This window comes from Hemiscyllium ocellatum, chromosome 35 (genome assembly GCF_020745735.1).
Source record: "Hemiscyllium ocellatum isolate sHemOce1 chromosome 35, sHemOce1.pat.X.cur, whole genome shotgun sequence".
NCBI lineage: Eukaryota > Metazoa > Chordata > Chondrichthyes > Orectolobiformes > Hemiscylliidae > Hemiscyllium > Hemiscyllium ocellatum.
In genome coordinates, this window is record NC_083435.1 from 41,442,160 (window position 1) to 41,466,410 (window position 24,251).

Consider the following 24,251-nt stretch of genomic DNA (forward strand, 5'->3'; position numbering starts at 1 on the left):
TCTTACATATAAAAGGTAAAGCCCCATAGTCCTGTCAAGCCGTCGGGTTGCTCTCTCATCAGAAGGAGATGATTGGTCGTGGTTTAACCTGAAGGTCACCACAACTCAGGCCAGGGGAGAAATCGAAACCAATCTTTTGTGGTAATTGATCCCAAAATTGATATTATCCTGGAGCACAACCTGACTGATTCCAAACTATTAGCCTCACTGCGGACGTTGGGATAGTTTCCTGACTGTGATCTGACTAAATCTTGAGCACACTGAATTAGAATTAGATTGGAAGAGGTGCCCAGAATAGGAAGTGACTTGGGAATTCAGTTATCCAACAAGGTTTCGAAAACTTAGATAAAAAGGATGAAGTAAAAAGAGTGAGACTAATAGGATTAACTCATCTTCTTTAAAGAAATGCACAAGACAGATCTTGATCAAAGCATATCAGGCAGCCTACTCAGAAACTGAATCAAAACCAATAACTGAGTATTATTATTTATAAGATAAAATGTTAATGAGAAAATGGAGAGCACTCCAGATATCAGCCAATAAGGAATGGGATTTGGTCAATCAGGTGGTGGTCTCAGATGAGTATGAATGGCTCACAAAATTTCAATGCCAATTCACTTAGGTATTAGGAAATTTCCGGCTAAAGTACTAAAATATTTTTGTTGAACAACAAGATTACATAAGGACTTTGTCAGACATGCCATTCATATCAGGAAGCAGGGAAATCCCAACCATTAATTAAACTTGCGTTTTTAATTCCAGTGCCAGCTCATGAAGGACCACTTACCAGCACCTTAATAGAATGCATAAAACCCAACCTGAGTTCAGTATTGGGAATTGCAACTTTTTAAACAATTATATGTGTTTCAACTAGATCTCCTGAAACAGTGCCTTTGGGGAAAATTATGAAAAAAAGTGGGAGTGGAAAGGTTATCCAAATTTATTTTTTTTAGAAAATATAGAAAATATATTAGAAATATAAAAAATATTTTAGAAATATATAAAAACAAAGAAATCCAATCATATTAAGGTTCAGATTTTCTGTCACAAATATTCAAATAAATCTTACATAGTTGCGGGGAAACAATTTAAATCTGAAGATTATCATCCCTAATCTCAAGGAGCATTAGATGAATACCATTGAACTTGAGGGACCATAATTTAAATTTACTGTTAAGAATGCACAAATTCATTGAGATAAAGGAATTCCTTTGCTACGGTTTACCGTTAAGGATTCTGTAAGGATTCCATAATATTCAGTCCTTTGGAAGAGACTTATGGAGGAGCTAAGAGGATCCCCTAAATTGTGCAATAAAAATTTGTAAACCAAACTTTCCAAACTGTCTTACATATAAAAGATAAAGCCCCATAGTTCTGCCAAGCCATAGGGTTGCTCTCCCGTCAAAAGGAGATGCTTAGTCGTAGTTTAACCTGAAGGGCACCACACCTCAGGTCAGGGGTGATATCGAGACCGATCCTTTGTGGTAACCTCGGACAGTTGCAATGCAGAGTAATGCTGTCAGCATGATTTCAATTCCTGCACTAGCTGAGGTTACTATAAAGAACTTTCCTTCTCAAATTTTACCCTTGTCAAAGGAGAAACTGAGGAAACTCATGTTGCTCCAGAAATACTTGGATTGACTGTGAGAGACGTCAATCAGAGAGCCCACCCACTCTGCCCATTGTCTCCTCTTCCTCTTCCAGAGCTGGTTCACTTCCTATAGGGACTGAAAACCAAGTGAGGAGATGGTGAGTGAAGGAGCAGCTTTTATACAAATTGTATCCCATAATATCCACATCAGTCTTCAGGCAGTCTGACTATCCTGTGGGTAATCAGGGGTGGAAATGTCCCTTATGCTGTGTGAGAAGATCCAGCTGAGAGAGCTGTTTACTCGGTGCTTTGTGCTGAACTGTGTGACTGGAGCTGTGTGTGGGAAATTGGGAGTGTTTGTTGGAAGCATGTCCCTTTGATTTACAGGATGAGTTTTGTTGATTACTGAATTCATCTCCTATACTTGGAGACACATTGATAGCAGTGTCATTTAATGTCTCCGTTTGAGATATTTTTTCCCCTGAAACTTTGGCCTTTCGCGAAAGCCTGGACTTGGATTTGATCTTTTTGCCCAGTGCTGTGGCTGATAGCTGAATTTGGAAGGTGCACTCTGATTGAGTGCATTGTATCTGATTTCCTAGGATAAACCAGAACCCTTCTATCAGTTACACTGAAGCAATATTTTCCTCAGCTTCTAGCACTGCTTGCTCAGTGTGTTTTCTTTAATTTCTCTTCTGCAAACAAGGCAAAACATTTTAACATATCCATTGAATTACTATTTCTGCTGAGTGCATTTTTGCATTCAACAAATACTTTCAGGGTAAAACTTAACCACGACAGCATGTCTTGAGCAACCATCAACTGAGAGCTTATTTTACACTCTGCCCATCTTCTCAATGCTTGAGGAAATGGGGTGTGTATGTGGGAGATGCTGGGCAGAGGGAAGAAAGTAACCTCAGTGACTGCTTCGGGTGCATTTGCTAAACATACTGTGTGCGTAACAGTTGAGTGAGGAAAAAGAAATGACTTGAAAAGAAAAGATTTGCTGGGAGTCCACCTGGGCTGAAAGGTTTCAGTTATCAGGAGAGGCTGGATCGGCTGGGTCTCTTTTCCCTGGAGTATAAGAGACTGAGGGGTCAACTTAGAGATGTCGATAAAATCATGAGAGGCACAGATAAGTTCATTAGCCAACAGCTTTCTCCCATGGTAGAAAAGTCTCATACTAGAGGGCAAGGTGAGAGAGGAGAGATAGAAAAAAGTCCAGAGGGGCAGCTTTTTCGCATGGAACGTGGTGAGTGGTGGGGCGAGTACAATTTTGATATTTAAGAAATACTTAGGTACATGGATGGGATAGGTATGGAGGGATTTGGACCAGTGCAGGCAAATGGGACTAGATTAATTGTGAAAACTGGACAGCATGGGCAAGTTGGGCCAAAGGGCTTGTTTCCGTACTGTAAACCTCTATGACTTGTATCTGACCTCCTTTACACCACGGAATAGCAGATTCACTCACTTTGGAACTGAGGAGATGGTGGTGAGATGGTCACTGGACTCATAATCCAGAGGCCCAGAAGAATGGTTTCATGAGATGGATTGAAATCCACCACCAAAAGATAGACCAGGACATAGAAAAGATGTGCAGGAACAGCAAAGTTAGAGTGATAATGGAGTATTTCAATGTGCAGGAAGACTGGGAAAATCAGGTTAGTAGTGGATTGCAAGTAAGGTATTTGTGGAATGTCTACAAGATGGCTTTTTGGAGTAGCTTGTCATGGAGCACACTAGCGAACAGGCAATACTGGATTTAGTGTTATGCAATGAGGCAGACTTGATAAGGGAGTTTAAGGTGAAGGAACCCTGAAGAAGCAGTGATCAGAGCCTGACTGAATTTATTCTGCAATTTGAGGGGGAGGAAATAGAATCAGAAGTATTACAGCTGAATAAAGGCATCTATAGAGACTGAGGGAGGAGCTGGGTAGGATTGACTGGGAGAGTAACCTAGCAGGAAAGGCAATGGAACAGCAAAGGCAGGAGTTTCTGGGAAATGCTGGAGACACAGCAGAAATTCATCCCGAGGAAAAAGAAGCATGGTTCAGGGAGGATGAGGAGACTATGGCTGACTGGGGAGGTCAGGGATAGCGTAAAAACAAAAGAGGAAGCATATAATGTGGCAAAGGGCAGTGGGAAACCAGAGGATTAGGAAGCTTACAAAGACCAACAGAGGGGCAACAAAAAAGAAATAAGGAGGGAGAAGATTAAACATGAGGGGAAGCTAGCCAATAATGTAAAGGAAGAATGTTAGAGTTTCTTTAGATATATAAAGAGCAAAACAGAGGCAAAAGTAGTCTTTGGACCACTGGAAAATTATGCTGGAGAGATAATAATGGGGAACAAGACAGTGGCTAAGGAACTGAATTATTACTTTGCATCAGTCTTCACAGCGAAAGACACGAGTAATGTCCCAAAAATTCAAGAGAATGAGAGGGCATAGCTTAGTATGGTGGGCACCACCAAGGAGAAGGTGCTAGAACATCTGAATGGCCTGAAGGTGGATAAATCACCTAGACCAGATGGACTACACCCCAGAGTTCTAAGGGAGATAGCTGAAGAGATGTGGAGGTGTTAGTGGTGTTCTTTCTGGAATTGCTAGAATCAGAGAGGGTCCCAGAAGACTGAAAATTCGCTAACGTGACACCCTTGTTTAAAAAAAGGAGAGCAGCAAAAGAGGGAAAATTAAAAACTGATTAGCCTAACTTCAGTTGTGGGTAAGATCCTGAATCTGATTAGATTAGATTAGATTACTTACAGTGTAGAAACAGGCCCTTCGGCCCAACAAGTCCACACCGACCCGCCGAAGCGCAACCCACCCAGACCCATTCCCCTACATTTACCCCCGCCCCTAACACTACAGGCAATTTAGCATGGCCAATTCACCTAACCTGCACATTTTTGGACTATGGGAGGAAACCGGAGCACCCGGAGCAAACCCACACAGACACAGTCAGTCTCCTGAGGTGGGAATTGAACCCGGGTCTCTGGCGCTGTGAGGCAGTACTGCTAACCACTGTGTCACGGTGCCGCCCACAATCTATTGCAAAGGATGAGATGTCTAAATACTTGGAAATGTCTGGTAAAATAGGGCAAAGTCAGCATGGTTCATTAAGGGTGGGTTTTACCTGGCAAATCTGCTAGAACTCTTTGAGGAAATAATAAGCAAATTAGACCACCGAGAGCCAATGGATGTTATCTGCATGGACTTCAAGAAGATTTTTGACAAAGTGCCGCTACTGAATAACGTAAGGGCCCATGATGTTAGAGGCAAGGTGCTAGCATGGATAGAAGCTTCGCTGTTTGGAAAAAAGCAGGGAGTAGGGATGAAAGGGTTCTTCTCAGGATGGCAGCCAGTAACAAGTGGTGTTCCACAAGGCTCAGTATTGTGACCACAACTTTTCACTTTATACATTAAAGATTGAGATGAAGGGACTGAGGGCATTCTGGCTAAGTTTGCAGATGATACAAAGACAGGTAGAGGGACAGGTAGCATGAGGAGGCAGGGAGGCTGCAGACGGATTTGGACAGATTAGGAGAGTGGGCAAAGAAGTGGCAGATGGAGTACAATATGGGAAAATGTGAGATCATGCACTTTGGTAGGAAGAATAGAGGCATGGACTATTTTCTAAACAGGGAGAAAATTCAGAAGTCTGAGATGCAAAGAGACTTGGGAGTTCTCGTCCAGGATTCTGTCAACGTAAACTTGCAGGTTGAGTCATTAGTTAGGAAAGCAAACACAGTGATGGCATTTGTTTTGAGAGGACTTGAATATAAAAGCAGGAATGTAATTCTGAGGCCCTGTAAGGCTCTGGTGAGACCACATTTAGAGTATTGTGTTCAGTTTTGGGCCACATATCTCAGGAAGGATGTACTGGTATTGGAACGTGTTCAAAGGATACTCATGAGAGTGGTCCCAGGAATGAAAAGTTTCGCAGACAAGGAACATTTAGGGACTCTGGGTCTACACTCAATGGAGTTTAGAAAAATGAACGGGAGGATCCAGTTGAAGCTTACAAAATACTTAATGGCCCGGACAAAGTATATGTTGGGAAGATGTTTCCATTGGTCAGAGAGACTCGGACCCTAATCAATGAATTCATTGCCATAAGAAGGCTGTGGAGGTCAGGTACTGACATAGATAGGTTCTTGACTATCAGGGGGATTAAATGTTATGAAGAGAAAGTGGAAGAATGCGGTTGAGAAACTTACCAGTCATGACTGATTGGCAGAGCAGACTCAATGGGCTGACTGGCCTAATTTCTGCTCGTATGTCTTATTGGCCTTGTTTAAAAAGCATCTGGAAGGGTACATGAATAGGAAGGGTTTATAGGGATATGGGCCAAATGCTGGCAAATGGGACTGGAGTAATTTTGGAGATCTGGTTGGCATGAATGAGTTGGACTGAAGGGTCTGTTTCCTTACTTTATGATACTGTGTACATCAGCAACAACAGCAGAATTCAATTAAACCATATTTTGTAATCTCCTGGCCCAGCATATTCTCCACTCGATTTTAACATCACACATGCAGGTGCAGCACGAGGCATATCTAAAAGTGAGGTTTCAACCTGATGAAACTACAACACAGGTATACTTGCATGCCATAAAGCATAAGCAGCGTGCAGAAGATAGGGCAAATTGATTTTCAACCAACAGACAAGATCTAACATTGAAGGAGACTCTACAAATATCCCTACACTTTATGATGGAGAGCCCAGTAAATGTGTTCAAAGGACTAGGCTGAAACATCTCCATCCACCTACAGTTTGTAGTGCTCTTCCATCTCAGACACCTACAGAAGTCCCAGAATCAAGATGCCAGTCTTCAGTCAAGTCGATTCACTCACATGATAGTAAGAAACAGCAGAAAGTACTGGAGACTAGAAAAGAAATCGGCCCTGACAACGTTCTGACTTAAGCTCCAGAACTAGCTGTGCCGCTAGCTAGACTGTTCCAATACAGTTATTACATTGGCATCGATCCTGCAGTGTAGAAAAGTGCCTAGCTATATAAATTGCCTGTGTATGAAAAACAGCACAATTCCAACCTGGCCAAATATTTCCGCATCAATCTACTCTCAATCATCAGTGAAGTGGTGAAAGGGTCATCTACAGTATGATCAATAATTTGTTCACTAATGCTCAGCTTGGACTCTGCCATCTCCTAAACTCGTTACATCCTTGGTCCAAACCTAGACAGAAGAACTGAATTCCAGCAGTTAGATGGGAGAGTGACTGCCTCTGACATCAAGACAGCATTTGACCAGGTGTTTTATTAAGATTTCTGAGTAAAAATAGAGTCATGGGGATAAAGTAAAACAAAGAACTGTGGATGCTGGAAGCAAAAACGGAACTGGTGAGAAATTTAGCAAGTCTGGCAGCATCTCTGGAGAAATCATAGTTGATGTTTTGAGTCTAGTGAGTCTTCAAAACAGTAATGAAGAAGGATCACTGGATTCAAAATGCTGACTGCTTTCTCTCCACGGATGCTGCCAGACCCACTGTAGTTCTCCAGTAATTTCTGCAGGAATCCTTGAGAATTGAGGGGAAAGTCCTTGGCTGATTGGTGTTACACCTAGCATGTTGGAAGTTAGTTGTTGAAGAACAATGATCTCAGTTCCAAGACATCTCTGTAGCAGTTCCTCAGGAAGTGTCCTTGGCCCACTAATTTCAGCTGCTTTAGTGACTTTATAAATATTATAAGGTCTGAAATGGGGATGTTTTATGATGATTACACAATATTCTGTGTCGTTTGTGACTTCTCAAATACTAAAGCAATCATGTCTGGATATCATTCTGACTTGGGCTGATAAATGATAAGTAACATTTGATACCAGATAAGTGCTTCTGGAGAACAGTGCACCATCTCCCCATTATGGAGAGATTTTCAATGGCTTTTCAATTGCTGAGTCCCAACTGTCAAATGTCAGGGGTTACCACTGACCGCAAACTGAATTGGACCAGTCATACAAATAGTGTGGCTTGAAGAGCAGGTCAGGGTCTGGGAATTTTGAGGTAAATAACTTACCTCCTGACTCCCCAGTCCCTGTTCACCAAGTACAAGGTACAAATCAGCAGGGTAATTGAATACTGTTTCTTTGGCCTGGATGGTGAAGGTCCAACAAAGCTCGAGAAGCTACCTAACAATAGATATTCAAAAATACAGCTTACCACAAACTTCTCAAAGGCAATCAGGGATAAGCATCAAATATTGGTCTCACTAGATGCATCAAAAATAGAGATGTATATATCACTGAATATATTTAAGAAAGAAATGTTTAGATTTCTAGAAGGAAAAGGTGTCAAGGATATTGGTGGAAAGCAAATACATGCTGTTGATACAGAGCGTTAGAAGTGATAATTGGTGAACAAACTCAATGAGCCAAATGGCCTACTCCTGCTACCAATTTCTGCGTTTCTGAAAAGAAGAAGAAAATTGAGGAGTCAGATCTGTCAGTAAAGGAGGAGAAAGTATTCGACAAAATCATGTTTACTTTTCCTGTTTTACAGAAGGATTGTGCCGCACTACACCAGAGAATACAGAGAGGACAGACACAGATAGATCCTGACCATCACCCAAGGAACAACTGCACAATTGTGGGAAGACATTCTATTCCTTCACAGCATTGCTCAACACAGAGAAGGTTGGGCAGTGAAACCATCATCTGGAAATTGGTCAGGTCAGGGGAGCTTTGACATATCATCAGTTCTAAAACTGGTCAGTGGTGTGCTGCCTTCCATCAGAACCAACCTATCTGAAGTTTGACCGCAGGTGATGGGTCAGGTTGAGATTGGGAAGAAGCGTGGTGATAGTTTCAGTCCTTCACTGAGCTTCATGAATCACTGACTCATTCCTATAGGGGCGAGGCAGTTCAAGAGGAGTACTCACAACTTGTGAAGCCTTGTGACACATCAGAGAAAGGAATCCAGTGTGAGATGTCCAAAGTTAATGATTCGCTGATGCATTCACACTGTGGAGAAGCCATTTGCATGTGATGTTTTTGACAAAATATTCTCATAGACATCAACACCTCCGTGCAAATCAATGCATTTACATGATGGAGAAGCCATTCAGATGTGAGGTCTGTGACAAGTCATTCTCTCAGTCGTCACACTTCCTTGTGCACCAACGTAGCCACACAGGGGAGAAACCATTTATGTGCAAGGTGTGTGAGAAATCATTCTCACAGTCATCAAGCCTCCATGTGCACCAACGCATTCACACAGGGGACAAAACATTCTTGTGCAAGCTGTGTGACAAATCATTCTTGCAATCATCACATCTCCTCATACATCAACATATTCATACAGGAGAGAAACCATTTATGTGTGAGTTGTGTGGCAAATCATTCTCACAGTCATCAAGCCTTCGCATACACCAACGTATTCACACTGGGGAGAAACCATTCACATGTGAGGTGTGTGACAAATCATTCTCACAGTCATCACACTTCCACATACATCAACGTATTCACACAGGGGAGAAGCCATTCACGTGTACAATGTGCAACAAATCATTCTCCAACTCATCAAAACTCCTGCTCCATCAGAGGATTCACACGGGCGAGAAACCATTCAGATGCGAGATGTGCGACCAGTCATTTTCGTCATCATCAGCACTCCGGGTACACCAACGGGTTCACACAGGGGAGAAACCGTTCACTTGTGAGTCGTGTGACAAATCATTCTCACAGTTATCCACCCTCCGCAAGCACCAACGCATTCATAAGGGGGGCAAAGCATTCACATGCAGTGTGTGCAACAAATCATTCTTGAGATCATCAAACCTTCTACTCCATCAGAGGACTCACACAGAGAAGAAACCGTTCACGTGTGAGGTATGTGACAAATCATTCTCTGAGTCATCAAACCTCTTGCGGCATCAGAGGATTCACACAGGGGAGAAACCATTCAGATGTGAAGTTTGTGCCAAATCATTCTCTCAGTTGTCAATCCTCCATATACATCAACGTATCCACACAGGGGAGAAACCATTCACGTGTGAGGTGTGCAACAAATCATTCTCGAGATCATCAACCCTCCGCACACACCAACACATTCACACAGGGGAGAGACCATTCAGGTGTAATATGTGTAACAAATCATTCTCAAGGTCATCGAGATTCCTGCTTCATCAGAGGATCCACACAGCAGAGTGACTCTTTAACACTGAGGTTTGTGATGAGCATTTCTTGATATCTTTGGCTATCTGGAATACCACTCGGTTCACATGGAGGAAACTCTTCAAGTATTCATAACAAGGCTTTTGTATAGTCAGTGTATTCTCTGCACCATCAACACACAGAGGAGAGAAATCTCCATTGGTGCGAGTTCTGTAATGAAACTTTCACATAATTGTTGGACCTTCTGGAACATCAGTGAACCCACAGAGGAATGACCAGCTCATACTTTTGGCTAACTTTTATCAGTGAGTGAACTGTATAGTATCACTCAGCAGCCCCAAGGGGCTGAGAACTGCATGGTACTGGTGGGGCTGGAGGTGGGGGGGAAGGTAGCTGAGAATGCAATAGGGAGGTGAAGGCAAGTTGAAAGTGATAGATCAGTGGGACTGGGACACAGAACAAGATGCAGCTTTCACTCCCATCAAGCAACTAGTGATGATATCACCAGTGCTGAGGGATGATGATGTAACAATGGAGTCAACTTGCAGTGTGATGTCAGTGAAACAGGACTGGGAGTAAACCCCATATAGAGAGGATAACCCGCTGTGTTTATATCCAGAGTATTAACACAAACTGAACAACACTACACAGATTAAGAGAGACCATTCATTGTCTTTACTTGCAAGCATTTCAGCTAGGACCTGTTTGCGTGAGAATGACTGATAGTCAAATCTGACTTCAAGCTATTTCATTGTATGTTTCGTAAACTACTTCTGTCTGCTCCAAATGATGTTACTTAATTTGCAGAGATATTGCTTGGGACTATACACTTGAACACCTTCAAGGTTAAAGTGCAACTGAAGTGCAACAACTTGACTATGAAATATAAGATTTGTCTGGACAATGTTGCAAAATAACTTGCAAATGACATTTCAGGAATCTTTTTCCCTTTTGTTATGGGAAGGGGAATGTTTTGATAAATTACTTTTTACACTGCACCTAACCATATTTATGTGATTTCTGATGTTCTATGTAATAAAGATTTAAGAGCAGTAGCCATTTTACATATGTTTAAAATTTAAATTGCTCCGAATATTAACATGAGTTTCCAGAAGCTTAGGAAACTGAACGGTGAAATGGTGATGACTTTGAGAAGCAGATTACATGGAGATTTGAACTTGTTATTGTACCATCTGAATGAAGCCTCACATTTCAGCTGCTGTCTCCGTTCTCCTGGTAAACATTTGACAGAAAATTCTAGTGTGAAAATAGCATTCTTCATCCTCAGAGGATTTCAAACTTACAATATCAGCGTGGGATGTGTCTGACAGATTGGAAGAGGAAAACTCACAGCATCCAAGGGAGTGCTGTTGTGCAGTAGTGGGACCGACAGACATAGGAGAGAGAAGCACAAGGTGAATGGGGCAGTTTTCACCAAGGTCTCCATCTCTCTTGGTCAAATTATTTCTTAGCGAAAGGATTTGCCAGCTTTTATTAAAAGAGATCAATTGAGGCAAATACTCTTGATTGATTAAATAATATGGAGAATGTGAGGACTGCAGATGCTGGAGATCAGAGTCAAATCTGTTAGAAACAAAATTCAATAAAATTTAGACGAGACCACCAAAACTGGAAACAAGATAATTTATTCTATGATCTTGCAAGAAAGGACTTCAATTTGCAGAGAGCAAATGAAGTGAAGAAAATTCAAATTTCTACAACAGTTTCAACCTTTGAGTTGCGTGAGGTCACCTCTTCTGATCCCTACATTACCCAATCTTTCTTACCATTTCGCCTCTGCCCATCTATGCTCCACGCCCATTGCCCCCTTCTTTCCAAGTTGGCAATTTTCCCTCTTGCATGTGCTGTCATAAGGCTAAACTCTTATCTCGATGTTCCCTTTGTATCTTTTAATGCCTCGCTTATGTTTCAGTAATCTTAGCTTTTTGCTGAAACTGTTATTTTTAAATATTATGTTAAAAGGAATTATTTTCTTTAATAATTCTACATTAAAGTTATTTCCTAATACTTGCTTAGACCCTTTTTCTTATGCATAGAACAACACACTTTCCCATTGCTTACAAAATGTATGGTGCAGGAAAAGCACAGCAGGGTAGGCAGCATCAGAGGAGTAGGAGAGTTGACGTTTCGATCAGCTCTTCATCAGGAATGAGGGTTGACCCAAGGGGGGGTCTATCCAGCCTATCAAAACATGTGGGATGACTTCTTTCTCCCAAAGTGTTGTTTGTATCAGTTATTGGTTTTGTAATTAATACTGATCACATTTCATTCTCTAAAACACTTTGACATTAGATGTCATTTCATTGCCCTGATTGGTTACTTGGTCAAATCACTCTGATTGGATAATTGGATTCCAGGGAAGTGCTCATGTAACGTCAGTTTGAAGATCTTTTTGTGCACTCAACGGATTAATGAGGGTCAAAACAAATCACTGACCTGACCAAAGTGAATCAGTTCATGAAATCAGCTCAGAGAAAACAATCACTGTGAAGAGGAAGAGGAAATATTTGTGAGAGAATTAGGGGAAATGGGATGGCATTGATTTTTGTAGATACAAAAACTCTTGGCTACCTTCTCTCCAGCCCCACCCCCCTCTCATTTATCTCTTCACCCCGGAGGCTCTCTGCCTTCATTTCTGATGAAGAGTTTTTGCCTGAAACGTCGATTTTCCTGCTCCTCGGATGCTACCTGACCTGCTGTGCTTTTCCAGCACCACTCTGATCTCCAGTCCTCACTTTTGCTACACAATTTTGGGGCCTGTGTTCAGGATGGGACTTACGACAGGGTTATCTGTAGGTGTCTTGAGAGTTAATTGGGAACCAAGATCACAGCCTCTTAGTCCTCGAGTCCATCCCAGATCTTCTCCCGATTGGTTGCCTGGAGGATCTGCACTAAAATCGCCCTTGGGATCTGGAGATTCCAGCTCTATCCCCACAGAATTGTTTCCGATCGTGATGTCAGGGCCCGGGGTGGGGCTTCTCCTTTCAGGCTACGTCCATTCTTGGAGTTAAAAATCACACAACACCAGGTTATAGTCCAACAGGTTTAATTGGAAGCACTAGCTTTCAGAGCGCCGCTCCTTCATCAGGTAGTTGTGGAGTACACAATTGTAAGACAGAATTTATAACAAAAGTTTACAGTGTGATGTAACTGAAATAATACATTGAAAAATACCTTGATTGTTTGTTAAGTCTCTCATCTGTTGGAATGACCATGATAGTTTCAGTCAGACACACACACCCACACTCTCTCACAGACACTCACAAACCGCCACCACAGACACAAAAATCCACATGCACACATACACATGTGCATTTGCGGGGTGAATTTGTACTTGCAGAGCTACATTGTACTTTGCTCAAAAACTGCATGAATCCACGTAAGACTCCGTCAACTCACTTTTTAGATTAGAATCAGTCTAAACATTATGACTCAGACAGGGAACACGGGGCTAACACCGTCAACATCTCAAAATCTTATCTGCACTGACACCAATTCTTATAGTTAAGCTGAGACTGTAACTTTTTAAAAAGGTTTTGTGATTTACATATGAAAGAAGTGAAACTATCATGGTCATTCTCACAGATGAGAGAGTTAACAAACAATCAAGGTATTTTTCAATGTATAATTTCAGTTACATCACACTGTAAACTTTTGCTATAAATTCTGTGTCTTACAATTGTGTACTCCACAACCACCTGATGGAGCGGCGCTCCAAAGCTAATGCTTCCAGTTAAACTTGTTGGACTATACCTGGTGTTGTGTGATTTTTAACTTTGTACATCCCAGTCCAACACCGGCCTCTCCAATCCATTCTCGGAGGGTCCTCAGGACTGGAGGAGAGAGGGAAGTGGGAAGGGGGAAACAAAGAGGAACGTTTCAAATACACGCCAGTCTTGACTGAGAGGGAGGGAGCCCAATGTAGGTCAGTAAATATCAGAGACAGTGGGGATTAGAGTTTGTTGCATGTTAAGATATGGGAGACAGAATTTGGCTGATTTTATCTAAAAAGATCTGTGGGTTCTCAAAAGACAGATCCTAGCAGTTTTAGACCTTTACGTCAAATGGACAAAGCCTACAGTTTGGGGTATGGAAAATCCCAGGGATGGAAACAGCTTCTGATTTTTCTCCCATGTAAATCCGCTAGTCAAATCAATCCCACAATCCAATTCTTGCAAATGGATCATTGGTCATGATCACATTGCAGTTTGTGGGAGCTTGCTGTACACAGATCGGCTGTTGTTGTTAGAACAGGGATCACATTTCAAAGAGGGCTCCATTCATTGTGAACTCTTTTTTCATGCCCTGAGATTGTAAAACTTTATATATAATGCAAATCTTTGATTCTCAGGAAAACATCATGCTTCCCATGAACTAGAAATTATAAACCCATTGATAAGTAAAATAGAAAGTCCAGAGGCACAACGAGTATTGTCTCTGCCTCGGAGTCAGAAGGTCTGGGTTCAAGGCCCAATCCTGGTTAAACAACTTATAGCTACCTGTAAATCCTTCCAATAGGCCTGCTTTAAGTAATAAGAATAGGGAAATCTCCTGATTGGTCATGCTTGATGCAGAGTGGTGTTCATCAAGCTCTATCCTCTAGTGACAGGCTGATTCCCTGTTCCATGAATCTTAGCCATGGAGTGGACATCAGCAAATGCCTTGACGCATACACTACTAGAAGTGAGGAGGGAACAGAGTATCCCAGCTCAGTGACATTGACTAATATATTGTGTACAGGACTCTTACTGTAGGATCCAGAATGTTTCTGTGAATTGGAACATACTGGGCTGACAAATTAATAGAATTTTGGTCAAGTTGATAAACATATTACTCTTTGTAAATCTATTATTACAACATGGACACGGTTGGTGAACCAAAACAGCCTTTCTCTCTCATATTCGCAACACAGTAAATTTAAAACCTTCAAAGACCCTCAAAATTGACACCAATGATTCCTACAAAGACGTTTGAATAACCAATCTTAGATCCTGCAAATAATAAATTCAAGACACTGGATTGTGTTTTTAAAAAAAGACTTAGCAATTTATTAACAACATAGTAACTTCAGCAGAGTAAAGGTAAACAACAAAGTAATCTAATTGCTTTGTGCTCTAAACCCCAAAAAACTTTGTTTTCCAGGCTAATTCACACATAAGACAGACATAAGAAACACAGTTCAGGGATAAATTAAAGAAAATAACAAAGCTGGCCAGATTACTTAAGCGGGTTTCAAGACACGTTGTTCCACAGGCATAGATGATGATTTCTTGACTGGCATTTTCAGAAAACCAATCAGGGTTACCTTTATAGTTCATCCAGATAAAGAAAGCAATTCCTAGTACTTGGTTTTCTATTCTCTTAGCTTCCAAGAGCTGCTCATGGTGGGTCGGGCAGGGATCTTTTAAATCTTCATGCTGTAGTATCAACAACTACTAGGCTCTTTTCCTTTTCACAGAATTCACAGTTCAAAGACCACCATGAGATCCCACTTACCATTTAACATTACCGTTGGGATGACATGGTGGCTCGGTGTTTAGCACTGCTGCCTCACAGTGCCATGGACCTGCGTTCGATTCCAGTCTCGGTGACTGTGTGGAGTTTGCACATTCTCCATGTTTGTGTGGGTTTTCTCCCACAATCCAAAGATGTGTAGATTAGGTGAATTGGCCATGCTAAATTGCCCATAGTGTTAGGTGCATTAGTCAGGGGTAAGTATGGGGAATGGGTCTGGGTGGGTTACTTTTTGGAGGGTCGGTGTGGACTTGTTGGGCCGAAGGGCCTATTTCCTTACTGTAGGGAATCTAATCTAATCTAATCTATCTGCTTGAGTGTAAGGTCTTTTCCAAACCTGCTAGAACTAATTCCCAGGAACTGATCTCCTTAATAGCCTACTACTTCTAACGTTTTAACATAATGTTCTTCCTCAGTGATGAATCATCTGCAGAGCCTTTTGATTAGGAGCATCCAGGTCTGGCCTCATAAGTAAACAAAAGCTTGTTTGGTCTGTTTATATTTTAACACAAGCAGTTATCCACAGTTCAAATGTCATCTTTAGCTCACAGTTCCCAGCTCCAAACCAAAATTGATAAAAGAATAACACCTAACAAAATGAAAAATGAGTGACAGCTCCAATGTTATACAGAATGTCATTGAAATAGCCATAAATAACTCAATATCCAGCTGACACCAAACATTGAAATGAATCTTGGATGAGGGTAAGGTGAACACATGACACAGTTATTACATCGAGGTATGATGTGTTGAGGGACCTCAGGTCTCTAGAAACTTAAGGCCCACTCACCATTCTGTAATGAACCATATTTATTTCATTTTGGAATGTAAGCTAAAATGGAAGTTGGGACTAGTTTACACATAAATACCTGGAGAGCTTTGCAATTTGGAAAATTCATGTAAAATTTTAGCTGTGAAGGGCAAGTTTTGAAGTATAAAGGGGCTTACTTCAAGACAGAATAGCACCAAGAGTGCACAAAAACCTTCATAATAATACAAATCTCTTTTGTTTTGCAGAAAGTTATAGTTAAGATGGTGGAAGGTCCTAGGGTGATTTGAAAAAAATGTTAAGTATCCAGATCCCAGCACACAGACATAACTCGCCGTCCACAGGATAATCAGTTCCCAATGCGCACACACCTGAACAACAGCAAATCAGTAATAATCCTCAGACACTCTGCACCTCCCAGATGATTACTCCTCACCTTATATTCAGAAATGAGCTATCAACAAATCTTAGCATGTAAACTGGAAGGGAAAGTGAGATCTTGACAAAGATATTTGTATTCTGTTTAGCCATAGATGGGTTCCCAGAAGACTGGAGAATAGCCAGTGTAGTTCCTTTGTTCATGAAGGACAACAGGGATAACCCAGTACAGTTACAAAACACTTGCATCTACCTGACAATGTGGAAAATTGCTCAGGTATGAGCTGTATAAGTGGACTGTAGCAGTTCAAGAATGCAGCTCACCACCATCTTCTCGAGGGCAACTAGGGACAGGCAATAAATGCTGACCAACTAGTGACAGCCATATCCCATAACTGAATAATAATTTAAAAATGGCTGTGAGCGTTACATCACTGGTAGGGAAATTATTAGAGTAGATTCTTAGGGAAAGGATTTACTTGCATTTGGAGAAGATGGCCTTATTAGGGACAATCAGCAATGGTTTTAGGAAGGAGAGGTATTGTCTCCTCTTTTTGAGGAAGTGATGAAGATGATAGATGAGATTAATGAAGTGGATGTTGACTACATGGATCTTAGCATGGACTTAACAAGGTAGGCTGGTCCAGAAGATTAAATCACATGGAATCCACGGTGAATTGGCAAGTTGTTTACAGCACTGGCTTAGCCATAGGAATAAAGGATAGCTATAGAATGTTTTTCTGACTGGAGGTCTATGACCAGTGGTGTTCTACAAGGATCAGTGCTGGAATCTCTGTTGTTTGTAATATATAAAATCGATTTGGATGAAAATGTTGGCTGTCTGATTAATTAGTTTGCAGATGACACAAAATGGTGGACGGTGGGGAAGTATATCAAAAGATGCAAAAGTCATAGAGATGTACAGCACAGAAGCAGACCCTTCGGTCCAACCCATCCACGCTGATCAGATATCCCAAACCCAATCTAGTCCCATCTGGGAACAGATTAGCTGGATTGTCGGGGAGGGAAATGACAGATGGAGCTTAATCCAGATACGTGTGAGGTGATGCATTTTGGGAGGTCAAATGCAAGAGAAAAGTATACTGTAAATGGCTGGATCCTGTGGAGGATTGAAATGCAGAGGGATCTTTGAGTCCAAATCCAGAACTCCCTAAAAGTGGCAGCACAAGTAGATAATCCATTAAAAAAAAAGCTTGCCGTCATTAGTTGGGGCATTAAATATAAAATTGGCAAGTCATGTTGCAAGTGTATAAGATTTTGGTCAGGACAATTTGGAGTATTGTGCACTGTTCTGGTTGCCGCATGATGAGGCTTTGGAAAGGGTGCAGAGGAGATTTTCAAGAGTGTTGCCTGGACTGGAGTGTATTACCCATGAGGAGAGATTGGACAAACTTGGATTATTTTCACTAGAGTGACAGAGGTAGAGAAATGACCTGGTCGAAGTAAATACAATTATGAGGGCATGGATAGGATGGATAGTCAGAGTCTCTTTTCCAGGGTGGAGATGTCAAATACTATGTTTGGCATAGGTTTAAGATGAAAGGAGGAAAGTTCAAAGCTATGCAAGATAACAGTGGTAGGTGCCTTCAACTGCTGCTGGGAAGGGGTGGGGGGTGGGGGTAGGGGTAGCAGAGGGGAGTTGCCAGAAGCAGATAGGGTGGCAAAGTTTCAGAAGCATTTCAGCAGGATGATGAATATATAGCGGATGTACAGGCAGATGGGATTAGTTTAGATTTATATCATGGTTGGCACAGACATGGTGGGTCAAATGGTCTGTTAAGACCATAAGACATAGGAGTGGAAGTAAGGCCATTTGGCCCAACGAGTCCACTCCGCCATTCAATCATGGCTGATGGGCATTTCAACTCCACTTACCTGCATTCTCCCCATAGTTCCTGTGCTGTACTATGTAAATGCTTTCAAACATACTAAATATCCTGGGGACTGACGCGGTCTAGACCTTGTTTCAGTGCTATCGTTCAGTATGCAGTACACCAGGATGATTGTCGCCATTCTCTCCTGCAGAACACTGTGATCCACCTCCGGGTGTAGGTAGTAACTGAGACAGTTCTTTAACATCCCACTTAAAAGAGTGGGATGTTAAAGAGACACCTCAAAGAAATATGAGCATCAACAAACAAGATCCCCTCCTCAGTGTGTGCTGCATGAAATGGTGACATCAGTCATGGCAAGAAAGAATGGATCTGGTCCCTAAACAGCTTCCTCACCTTCTCTGGATATGGGTGTGGTGTGTGAGTTCCTGACAGTGAAATCATTGTGGGATAATCCGGCATGACAGTGTTCAGTGTGTGAGTGTTCACATGGAGTATTCTCAGACCGTTATCACACACATGAAGGAAGGCAATTTATTTCTGTTCAGGGAGCCCTGTGAGTCTCCCTGGATAATCTTCAATACGATCACTCACTCCCAGCACCTTGGGGAAGAAACTCTTCCATAAAACTTAAGCAAGCTCTGCTGTTGCTCATTTATTGTTGCCTTAAATTTAAAAAGTTATTGATGCTAGCTGTTGGAAACTGGGATCCCTGAAAAACTGATTTTTCCTCGTATTTACTGTGCAACATGAGATTTCATTTAACAGCTATTACAGCAGAAATTAACCTTCCAAAATTTAAGCATGAAAACACAAAAGGGCAGTATTAAGTGAAACACTGACGTATCTGAACTATGGCTAACCATTTATCTGAGAGCAAAAATACCCTATTATCAGTGCCCACAATTTTGGGGGAAGCAGTGATTCCATAAAACTCCAGCACGATCTGTAACAGCTTTCAGCATTGACTTAAATTTTACGAAATCATTTATGTGACAGAGCAATTAACTGTCCTCCTGCCTTCAGTATAATAAAGATAGAAAGTGCAGCATTTTAAACCACATTATAAATTTAAAAACAAAGCAGAAACTCTTTGCAATATTATCGAGATAATGCCATTAGGATGATCTGAAACTACTTTATGTAACATGGACAGGAGAAATAGTCAAATGAAATAAACTATTACTTTGTGATTTGCTAAAATAATTGCTGTCCACACAATGTAGACTGGAGTTATGAATACAACTTGAAGAGAACCTCAAAAAGTGCAATTGGCAGAAACTCACCATTTTCATTATTCCCATCTGGGTTCTGGTAATTTCTGTGGTTAGGACCAGCTTCATGGCTGATTTTAATAAACCAGCATTAAAGATCACAAAAGTTCAATCTTCAATTGACATAACTGACATTCAAAAAAATCCTGATACCATCAATTTCAGCTGGATTACACTGTTAAATTATATTAATTGGTATAAACTGTTTGCTTGTGGCAGTTCCTTATTTGTGAAAGGAGTTTTTCTCTAAAAACAGCTACTCATGCTTTTGAAAATTTTAAGAAACACTATTAAGATTGTGTGAAATGGACAAAAGCAGTTTTGTTTAAGGGTGGCACATTATCAATGCAGTGTGTACACATTTACTGGATCATTTCCTCATTAATATTTCAGCATCTTTGTATTTCAAGAAAATGGTGGTATAGCTCAGTGGGAAAATGAAGAATCTTCTTGCTGATTAGAATTAGGTTATTAATTGTCTCAGGATATTTACAGTATTCCTTGGTCTGAAAATTAGACTAAATTCAGGTAAAGACCCAAATCCTTTCACACTTAGCATTAATTCCTCTCTGTCATGATAAGGCCAAGGATCCTCTACAGATCATTTAATTAGTCTTCAAAAGTATTGACTCTATACATACAACTAAATGATCAATCATTTGAGACTCTTCTTTGCTCATCCTTTCTGTGTCACTGAGAGAGACACCGCTTCCCACCTGACGCTAATGTCTATCTGAACGTGAGTAGCCGGTTCCAATGTGTGTGAAAACAACTTGACGAGGCCAAATGGCCAGATAATTGTGATAAGGAAGCATCATGATTCATGGGAATGAAACTTGTTTATTTTTCAGGCGACATCTGGAGACAGCATTGAGAATGAGGAGTGAACATCTGGTTTTACATGAGCTGAGCCATGATAAAGCTGGCAACTTACTTTTAATTAACTAATGGGTTATGACAAATCCTATTGCTTGAGATCCAAGCCCATATTGTGTTCCCTAGTTCCCATTTCTGTGTTTACCCATGCTGATATCCCCAGTTTGTCAAAGCTTTCTTCCTTACATTTGCTTTTGAAATTCTTGGTCTGTACAGCTCCCTCCTCCCCACTACCAATTAAGTATTACACTAGGTTTTGCCCTGAAATATACTCTGGACTTTGGAATTTCCAACTATCTAGCCATTGATTTTGATTCATACAGCTGCTAATTTACTAAATGGTTCCTTCCTGCACCATCATTGGTATCCTTCTCCTCAGTGAAATTGTTACCATCTTTTAACATTGTTGCTTCCCTTGATAAAGCTCGCTGCCTTCAGCCTCTTAAATGTAAGACAGCTTCAGGTTTGACAGTCTCTAACAGACAACTGAGTTTTTGGTCCGTTGCTAAAACTTGGCTGAATTGTGTCATGCAGTGATCACTAAAACTGTTCAAATTGCTTCATGACTATTCAGGAACATGAAAATGCCATCCAGCTTTACCTCTTTCAAAAAAAATCTGAACAGGAATAGGTCAGTCAGCCCTTCAAACCTGCTCCCCCATTCAGTATAATTAGGGCTGACCATCCAATTCAGTACTCTGTTCCTACTTTCTCCCCCATACCCTTTTATCCTTTTAGCCCTAATAAATATATATATGATTCTTTGAAAACATTCAATGTTTTGGCCATCACTGCTTTCTGCTGTAGAGAATTCCATTGACTCACCACTTTCTGGGTGAAGAAATTTCTCCTCGTCTTAGTCCTAAATAGCCCATCCTGTACTCTTAGACTGTGAGCCCTATTCTGGATTCCTAGGTGATGGGGAACATCCTTCCAGTGTTTATCCTGTCTAGTCTTGTTCAACATTTATAGCAACAGCATTCCCCCACCCCACCATCCACCGCCACCTCTGGAGAAGCTTGTGGTCTTTTTGTTGCAATAATTGAGACCACCTGCTGTTTCCCTCTCATCCCCCTTAACTTACCATGTGAACCTCCTTTGAGGTTAACCTTACCTCAGCCCTCAGTTTGTATTATTCTTGAATTTTTCATCACCTTTTCGATCTTGGATATGAGTTGGGACATCACATTGCAGCAGTATGTGACATGGTAAAATACTGCGTACAATTCTGGACACCTTTCTATTGGAAGAATGTTGTTAAACTTGTAAGGGTTCAGAAAAGATTTACAACAATGTTACTGGGATTGGAGAGGCTGAATAGGCTGGGGTTGTTTTCCCTGGAGTATCGGAGGCTGAGGGGTGACCTTAAAGAGATTTGTAAAATCATGAGGGACATGGATAGAGTGAATAATCCAAGGTCATTTTTCAAGGGTGGGTGAGTCCAAAACTAGAGGGCATAGGTTTAAGGTGAGAGGGAAAAGATTTAAACAGGATCTGATGGGTAACATTTTCACACAGTGGGTGGTACTTGTTTCAAACGAGCTGCCAGAGGAAGTGGTAGAGGTGGGTATGATTTCAACATTTAAGAGGCATTTGGATGGATATATGAATAGGAAGGGCTTGGAGGGATATGGGCCAGGTGCTGGCAGATGGGACTTGATTGGGTTGGGATATCTGGTCGGCATGGACGGGTTGGACCGAAGGGTCAGTTTCCATGCTGTACATCTCTATGACTCTATGACATCTGGATGGGAATATGAATAGGAAACAGTTTAGAGGAAAATAGGCCTGATGTTGGCACATGAGAATAGATCAGTTTAGAATATCTGTTTGGCACGGTCAGGTTGGACAAAAGCATCTGTTTACATGCTGTATGACTCCATGATTATGACTGTATGACTGATAAAAATAGAGATGTGAAAATTTCATTGGGACAGTTTGCACCATCACTCCCGTACTGACATTCTCCAAACCTGTCACCTTCACCATCTAGAAGGACAAGCCCATAGTGTTCTGGGATGTGTAGGCTAGGTGCATTTGTAGGGGTAAAATGTAGAGTAGTAGGGTAGGGGTCTGAGTGGGTTTCTCTTCACAAGGTCAGTGTGGACTTGTTGGGCTGAAGGGTCTGTTTCCACACTGTAGGGATTCTATATAAGAGATGACGTCACTGAGTCTCTGGGAGTATTGCCTCAGCCACAAGTGGTTCAGAAGAATGTGTGTCAGGACTTTCCCTGCTGTGGGCAAGAAGAAAATATGTCAATGGTTTTCTCAAATGTGATTTTTCTTCTTTCATGAAAATAGTTACAATTCTCACATTCCTGACGTAGGGGCTGTATTTCTTTTTTTCCCCAAATCTGCAGGCTAAGTGTGGGAGCCTTTAGTTTTGAAACCCATTGGAGCTGCAGAATTTATTGTTTCTTACCTATTAGATTACTTGTGGCAGCTCTCCCATCAATGATGACTTGTTCATGGACTCTACACAGGACATTAGGGGATAGACTGGAGGCTGTCAACTGCCCCTGTGGATTCAGGGTTGACAGGTTGTCCACAATGTTCTGTCCAGTATTGTCATTCTTCAGAAGAGAAACATTATCCTGTGAATGAAAGGGGTTTTGTTCATTTGACCTCAGTCTTTAGGTGACCTTGGTGACTTCAAATTTAGTTATGAAGATCAGCCTGTTGCTGGATCTCTTAGGCTTTCTCTTCCACCACATGTCCTTTGTCTTCCAGATTTAAGTTTGGGTGTCAACCTCAAGCTGTTGAAATGCTGCCTCCTTGAGTTGTGACTTTGGGTCGTTTTGCCCATCAGTGAGGACAAATTTTTTTTCTTCCAGGAAGTCACATATTTGAGAGTCACATTCACCAAGTTAGTCCTCGTGTTATCCTGTCTCACTAAAGTTCGGTGTTATTTCAGACCATTGGAACTGGGGGCCAGATTAAAGTACAGGGTTTTTAAAAAAAAATTCTATCTATAATATTCTAAGAGGGTGTCACCTGATGTGAGTATATGTATGTCTTGGTAGAGTCATAGAGATGTACAGCACGGAAACAGACCCTTCAGTCCAACCTGTCCATGCCGACCAGATTTCCCAACCCAACTTAGTCCCACTTGTCAGCACCCGTCCCATATCCCTCCAAACCCTACCTATTCATATACCCATCCAAATGCCTCTTAAATATTGCAATTCTACCAGCCTGCACCACATCCTCTGTCAGCTCATTCTGTACACGTACCACCCTCTGCGTGAAAAAGTTGCCCCTTGGGTCTCTTTTATATCTTTCCCCTCTCACCCTAAACCTTTTGTCTATTTATCCTATCCATGCCCCTCATAATTTTGTAAACCTCGATAAGGTCACCCCTCAGCCCCCAACGCTCCAGGGAAAACAGCCCCAGCCTGTTCAACCTTTCCCCATAGCTTAAATCCTCCAATCCTGGCAACATCCTTGTAAATCTTTTCTGAACCCTTTCAAGTTTCACAACATCTTTCCGATAGGAAGGAGACCAGAAATGCATGCAATATTTCAACATTGGCCTATCCAATGTCCTGTACAGCCGCAACATGACCTCCCAACTCCTGTAGTCAATACTCTGACCAATAAAGGAAAGCATACCAAACGCCTTCTTCACTATCCTATCTATCTGTGACTCCACTTTCAAGGAACTATGAACCTGTACTCCAAGGTCTCTTTGTTCAGCAACACTCCCTAGGACCTTACCATTAAGTGTATAAGTCCTACTAAGATTTGCTTTCCCAAAATGCAGCACCTCGCATTTATCTGAATGAAACTCCATCTGCTACTTCTCAACCCATTGGCTCATCTGGTCTAGATCCTGTTGTAATC

At 41.4% G+C, this 24,251-nt stretch overlaps 1 protein-coding gene across 1 annotated transcript in view; it reads left to right on the forward strand.

Moving 5' to 3' along the window:
- The first annotated feature begins 1,729 nt into the window (after nucleotides 1-1,729).
- Nucleotides 1,730-24,251, forward strand: part of LOC132832798 (zinc finger protein 658B-like) — an 85,683-nt gene continuing 63,161 nt past the window's right edge. The window contains exons 1-2 of the mRNA XM_060850953.1: nucleotides 1,730-1,749; nucleotides 8,111-9,606. Coding sequence (XP_060706936.1) covers nucleotides 8,596-9,606 — 1,011 coding nt within the window. The 5' untranslated portion in view covers nucleotides 1,730-1,749; nucleotides 8,111-8,595. The remainder of the gene's footprint in view (nucleotides 1,750-8,110; nucleotides 9,607-24,251) is intronic.